The sequence below is a fragment of the Lathyrus oleraceus genome, chromosome 6 (genome assembly GCF_024323335.1).
Source record: "Lathyrus oleraceus cultivar Zhongwan6 chromosome 6, CAAS_Psat_ZW6_1.0, whole genome shotgun sequence".
Taxonomy (NCBI): domain Eukaryota; kingdom Viridiplantae; phylum Streptophyta; class Magnoliopsida; order Fabales; family Fabaceae; genus Lathyrus; species Lathyrus oleraceus.
The window spans coordinates 197,773,051-197,780,409 of record NC_066584.1 but is presented as its reverse complement, the minus strand read 5'-3'; the positions used below and the strand labels follow the sequence as shown (position 1 = coordinate 197,780,409).

At 33.1% G+C, this 7,359-nt stretch overlaps 1 protein-coding gene across 1 annotated transcript; it reads right to left on the bottom strand.

The window, feature by feature from the left end:
• Nucleotides 1–671: 671 nt before the first annotated feature.
• Nucleotides 672–2,674, bottom strand: LOC127097777 (protein GAMETE EXPRESSED 1). The gene is made up of 5 exons (XM_051036264.1): nt 2,394–2,674; nt 1,773–2,264; nt 1,096–1,683; nt 889–1,015; nt 672–784 (listed from the first exon to the last, which is right to left on the bottom strand). The coding sequence occupies exons 2-5, from the start codon at nt 2,246–2,248 to the stop codon at nt 680–682; spliced, it is 1,296 nt and encodes a 431-aa protein (XP_050892221.1). The 5' UTR covers nt 2,249–2,264; nt 2,394–2,674; the 3' UTR covers nt 672–679.
• Between the last annotated feature and the right edge of the window lie 4,685 nt (nt 2,675–7,359).

The window sequence follows — 7,359 nt, the reverse complement described above, 5'->3', positions numbered from 1 at the left end:
GTTCATAAATTTGTGTAATTAATGTGTACATTTGTAGTATATGTAATGACTTGTAAATGTGTACATAAATTTGTATATATTTTGATACATTTAAGGCAAAATTGGTTTGAATTGGTATATATATATATTTGTTAGCCAAAAATTGGTAGAAAAAAGGCCAAAATGGCATATATAAAATGTGATAATTGTCTGTCAAAATCTGGTTGAAAACAGGTAGAAATTCTGGTTTATAAACCTGGAAAAAATGTGGTTTAAAACAAAAGCTTCAAAAATTTTCGTATACCTTAGACAGCGCTTTTGTAAAAAGCGCTGTCTAAGGGGGGGATTAGAAAGCGCTTTAGGCAAAAGCGCTGTCTAAGGGGGGGCTTAGACAGCGCTTTTTGAAAAGCGCTGTCTAAGGTATACCTAAAAAATTAAAATAGGAGGGTCTTAGAAAGCGCTTTTGGCCAAAGCGCTGTCTAAGGGGTGGGGCTTAGACAGCGCTTTTCAAAAGCGCTGTCTAAGGTATACCTAAAAAATTTAAAATAAGAGGGTCTTATAAAGCGCTTTTGGCCAAAGCGCTGTCTAAGGGGGGGCTTAGACAGCGCTTTTAAGATTTAAAAAAGCGCTGTCTAAACCTTTAGCAGCGGAGGTTTAGACAGCGCTTTAAAGCGTTGTCTAAGGCTAAAAAAAGCGCTGTCTAAGGTCTTGTTTGTTGTAGTGATTCAAGCAACATGGCATTTTGCAAAGCAAAGATTTTATCCAAAACAATCAACATGGTAGCTTGCTTTTCTTCAAAAGATTCCTATAGAGAGCACAAATGGAGAATCTGTTTAAAATCTTTAAGGATACATGTGCATAAGGAGCCAACAACCCAAAACAATAAATAGTCCACAAAAAATTACAAACCTGAGCATACAGTATAGTTTTTGAATTTTCCATTAACCGATTGTGAAGCCCTTGTATTTGTTCCTGCCTCCGTAGAAGCTCTTCTTGTTGCCTATGTCCGTATTCAGCAAAATATTGTAGGCTTTTTCTACATTTCACAAATTATGAGGTTAACATTTTGCCAAATACAATTTATGAATAGGAATTTATAAATTTGATCAATCATACCTGCTTTCCTCTAAAGCCTTGAGTTGAACCTCATTCAATGAATTTAGGCCCCGGAGTGCTGTGGATTGTCCATCTAAAAGTTGTCGTTGTTTATCCAAGGAAATCCCTGCCATATTCTCAATATCTTCCGCTTTGCTTTGCAGAGTGTTCATCTTTGATGACATAGCATCTCCAACTTTGATTACCTCATTCTCAATTTCAATGGCTTCGTCTCTTAACTTTTCTATTTCTTTGCCCAAATTACTATAAGAATCCTTGAGCAGTGCTACCCCGTCTTCTAAGTTCCTCCCCAGTTGCTCTTGTCCTTCTTGTAGTTGTGATTGTGATATTGCAATGTTTTTAGTTTGCTCGTAAACACTTTCTGAATGCCTTAATACCACATCAATATGACCTTGTACATTCTTAACCGTTTGACCTACTAGGTGCGCATTATTATTAACATATTCAAGAGAATCAGAAATCTCTTTTGAGCCTTGTAATAGATGTTCTGATTTCTCTTCAATACTTTCTAACTTGTCCTCAACATACTGAGCAGAACTTTTCAGTTCGGTCACAAGTCTCTCCGTTTCATGTTTGAATGCATGTGTCCTAAAAATACACATAACACTATAAAAAACCAAAAACATTTACAAAATCAAATATAGAACAAATGATTATTAAAAACAATTGCACTTAACTGTAATTGGTAACAGATGGAGTTAGTTTCAAGGTAGAATTCAAGATAAACGCTATGAGCAACGCTATCTAAACTTTTTAGGCATGTAGCAATGGATGTTTTTGAGTCACAGTGGGGAAATGAAACTCTACCAGAGTCCCTCTGAAAGCAATCACTCAGATGCCAAGCTAATCTAGACCTTTTGTCATCAACAGCCAAAATCTCAGAACAGCCTGTAAAAAGATGTTGATAAGCATTCTGCCAACAAGTATTTGAGCCAACCATTTTATTCTTAGCATTCTCTAATAGCTTCATTCCCTTAGGATCATTGAAAGCCTCTATTGAGAATTCAGCACTAGAACCTCGAAAATTTGCTTGATTTCCATAAGACCTCTCACTATAGTGTTTCTCTTTAGACGATGAAAACCAACCCCATGATTCACATCTTAATGACAAAGAGACCAAAATAAGAACAAGAAGACGACCCGCGTGATCCATTCACTTTCTGTCAAACCTGCATCAAACAAAATTATTATAGATAAGCCAAATTCTAACATGCTAAGAACATAGAAGCCAGTTAAGGAGAAGCATAGAATGATCCTTCACTTTTATGTAGTATCATTCAACAATATCATTTTCTTACCTAATTACCGATGTGTCCGGTCTTAGTATTTCATCTTAGTTAAGAAACCATGTTGAGAAATGGTTGAACTAGAAAGAGTGAAGAAAGGAAGACACGTGTACTTTGCCGGCGGATAAGTTGAAGCAGTGGTGAAGAAACAGGGACGGCTAAGGAGGAGGAAGAAGAAGAAGAAGAAACAGGGACGCGTACGTAAAGTATTAAAGGATGTTCAATTGTGTCTTTTCAATTTTCACTTCGTTTCAGAAACACTGACTTCGTTTCAAAACAGAGACACAGCTTTTTGGAATTCAATTCAAAACTAACATAGTAGGCAACTTTCCTTTTATTTATTCTCTCTTCCTTCATCCCACTTTTCATAAGTGGTAAATCAAATATTTTTTATTTCCAATTTAGATAATTAATTAAAGTAAAAGTATTTTCCAAAATTAAATATTTTATATTTTTAAGGATGTAAAATTATTAAATTATTATAATCGTTTTCATTTCATATTTTATTTAACTTATCTAAACACATTTTTTATTATTTAAAAATATCACAATTAAAAAAAACTTAGATATCAAATTTCCTATTATTACATTAAAGAAGTTATGTATTTTTCAAACCAAACTATTTGCTAAAGAATGGAATCATTATATTTTTTAGTTTTATCATAAAATATTTAAATTTATTCTTAGAATTGTTCATTTCCAGTTCCGTTTATTTATATTTAGATTCAATTTATTTGTCATTTTAATTCAATTCTAAAATTGTTTAGGCAACAACGGTTCAATTTATCTAAACACATTTTTTATTATTTAAAAATATCATAATTAAAAAAAAACTTAGATATCAAATTTTCTATTATTACATTAACGAAGTCATGTATTTTTCAAACCAAACTATTTGCTAAAGAATTGAATCATTATATTTTTTAGTTTTATCATAAAATATTTAAATTTATTCTTAGAATTTTTCATTTCCAGTTCCGTTTATTTTGTATTTAGATTCAATTTATTTGTCACTTTGATTCAATTCTAAAATTGTTTAGGCAACAATGGTTCATAAAATAATGGTTCAATTATTTTTAGTTCAGTTTAACGGTTTCTTGACTAGTCTTAGATAAGAAAGGTGATAAGGATATGATATTATAATAATATGATCCTATCGTGTGTTTGATACACACATGATAAAAAACATAATATTATTATTTTATTATTTTATGTGTTTGATATAAATTTAATAGTAACATAATATATATCCATATTTCAAAAAGGCTTTGAGAAATATGATTTTATTTAAATATATCTTTTACTAGAGTCGGAGATATTTTCATAATTTCAAAACATCCATATTTCAAAAAGCTTGTAATCAATCGTTTCATTGAATCATTTAACACTTTACTAGTAGATGGTTCAACTACATTGTCACTCTCGTCTGAATCCCTAATAATTGTCATTATCAGAAAAAGAAAATGATGAAGGAAAATATGAGGACTTAATACTAGAGTTTATAAGGAGGAAGGATGGAAGACAGAATTAAGCTTGGAGAATTTTTTTATGGAAAGTCTCGTTCATACATGGGAGAATAAGAAGAATATGGAAATAGTGTGAAGAAGAATGAGTCAGAACCATATTACTAAAGAGAAAATTGTTTATGTCGCATAGGCTATTTATGATTAGATATGTTTGTGTGCGTATAATCAATAATTCACAGTGATGCATTCCCAAGATAAGAGGTAGTGTGCTTAAGCATTAAATGTTGCATGTGCTGGCCTAAGTGACGCTTGAGGGACTCGTCCCAAGCAACACTTGAGGGACTCACTCGGATTTGAGGGACCCATCCCTAGCAATTATCAAAAGATTCATTATCAAAGACTTCATTAAAATTGATGCTCGTTTAGATTAATCACTTCACCCATTCTAGGTTCGTACTTGAGAGAGTATGAACTGGGATAACTTTATTGAACCTAGAAAGAAGCAACTCGAAGGACCTAGGAGGACACATCCCTAAGGATCAAGGAAGAATTGGGCTCGGGTTTTCTAATGGTGACATGGGTCGCCTGTGTAAGACCCTAATTTTGATCCTAAGATCCCTCATGGCATCATAACATTGCTCATTGCATTTGCCTCAAGGATCATAAGTATCTTGGCTCCTTAACCCCTGGGTTGGGACTTGTGTGAGTTGGTTTGAGACCACCAAGCATGATTTAATTGTATATTATTGCTTTTCTTATTTTTTTTACTAACCAAAAGCACAAAAATATGTCACTAACTTTGTTTGTTTTGAAGCTTAAGCAATCATGTGATCCAAGGCTCCTAGGAGACCCTTATGCTCATTGATGTGGCCAGATGAAGTTGAAAGCAAGCATGACAATGGTTCAAAAAGCTCTCAATCATCATATATGTCTCCCAAGTATCTCAGTTTGTCAATTTGATCAAGATAAACCAAAGGGCTTGAGGATTGTTTCCCAAGGAAACCCTAATTCAGTTGTGCATTGACTGTGCCTTGCTCATGAAGCAATCTCAACCTATGATCAAATACAATCAAGGGAAGTTCTTTAATTCATTATATTATGCATATATGAGCTCATGTGAGTGTCCTCAATCATCAATTCATCAAGATTTGAAGTTTGGCTTTGAGAAGTTGATCAGTCAAATCATCTGACTATTTTGAAATCCACTGAGACCTAACTTTTGATGTGTTTGTCAAATTAAGATGACTCCAAGAGCAACAATATTCTTAAGAACCATATGAACAACTTTTATGTTCATCAAAAATTCATTTGAAACTTGGAACGTCATCATTCATTTCAAAACATTATAGGTCATTTTGACTGAAACCCTAATTTTAGGTCAACTTCACAAGGACCTAACTCACTCATTTTTTATGATTTTAAGGTGGGACCAAATTTATTGGAAATTTTAAGATGTCTAATTCAATTTTTATTTTGGACAAAATTTCATAATCCTAAAAGAAACACATGTGATAATACAAAACATTATAGGTCACTTTGGGCCAAAGTCATTGAAATGTGAAAAGTCCAACTTCAAGTGCCCATAACGTTCTCATCAAAACTCCAAATGATGCAAAATTTAAGTCCAAATTTATTATATTGAAAATATCTACAACTTTGATGTTGGAGGTTTTGTCATTTGAGGGTTTCATCATTGAAATGGAAGGGCTTCAAGTTGGTCCATTTTGGCAAAATTTCCATATACATGTTTTGCACCTTGAACTTCATGGCCAATTTTCAATATTTTCCCAACTCCAAATGGATTTTTGTTCAACATGATATTTGTTCCTTATGTCAAGACCTTTCCAACCATTACCCACATGCCTATGTTTCAATTTTACTATGTTAAAATTCCACGCACAAGCTTACACATTGCAATATGCACATCCAAATTCAATTGTTTGATCATCAACATGCAAAACCAGTTGCTCTTGGGCCTTCCATGCGCCTGTACAGGCCAATGCATGGAGGACCCAACTTCACATGCACACGAATTCTTCATGGCATTGCATCACCCTTGGCTATAAATAGAATGCCTTGCACACTTCAAACTTCAACCTAAAGGCGCCTGAAGTTCTGCACAAGTGAAATCTCAACCCTCCATTAAAGGAATTTTGTTTTTTCTCTCAATTTTTCAAGCTCAGATTTCAACTTCATTGGTTGATCTCTGACCTTCAAATCCTTAGCCTTACTTCCTTGTCACTTCAAGAACAAGCTACACTGAAGAATTGGATCAGATCGTGCCATTGAAAGCTGCACTTCAAAGGTTTATATTCAAACTGTTTTGATTCGAATCTCTCTTAATATTAAGCATTTCTTGTATTGGTTGGTACCTCTGAAGTCCTCATGTGAGAGGCAATTGGTTTATGCTTTTAATTTTGTGAATTGAGTAAGTTCAGTTTAAACACCATATTTTTCCATCTCAGATTTCTCTCTCTATAGAGATCTTGAGTGGAAACTAAGGGTACAGGGGTGATGTACATCACCTCGGCTTTCAGATGATGTATGGATCGTGAGTTTTTGTGAAGGTTTTGAAACCTGCAATTTTGGTCGGAACAGTGAGGTTCACCGGAGAAGACGGTGGTTTCCACCACCGTCCCCACATGGATGAGTTCCTGGCCATTGGATCCATGTTCCCATATCTAATCTTGGCTTTTGGTTTGGCTGACTTCATTTAATGCTTTGTACTTCGCTGTTGACTCAAGTGTTCCATGAGCGCGCACTTCTCAGCCACCAGATGTGCCACGTCAATTAATGAACCAAGATCCAAGCGCTGTGGATTTTTGAAATTTCTGAAATTCCATTTTATTTTCTTTTATTCCAATTATTTTTAAAAATTCATAACTTCTTTATTTGGAATCACAAAAATAGGGGACCAATTGCAAAAATTTTCTCTTGAATTCTAGTTTCTAAAACTGATTTATAATTATTTTGTGATTCCATTTAATATTTTTTGTGAATTATTTCTTTTCTGGTTATTTTTAATTCATTTAAAATACTTTTCAATATTCAAAAATTCCAAAAATATATTCTTAACATCTTTGGATGATGATGGATCTATGAAAAATATTCTCATCAATTTCTTGATTGATTTGAGATTTATTTGAGATTTTAGTCCAATTATATTATTTTTCTTCATTTCTAATTGTTTAAAATTAGTTTCTGTTTTCAAAAAATGATGAAATTTTTTGTCAAACCTTGTTTGACCATGTTAAATTTATGATGATCCAATTGGACTTTTCCAAGTTGATTTGAATTGGATTTGTAGTTTGACCTTTATTTGTCCATTTTATTTCAAGTATTATTTTAATTCCAAAAAATACCAAAATATTTGTGTTGTTTCTTGGCTTCTAAGCTTCATCTCACTTCTGTTTACCATTGATTGATGTTGATTACATTCATGTTTGATCAATATGTGTCGGTTATGTCATTTGAATTTCAATTATGTACATTTCATTTCCATATTCTTCTTC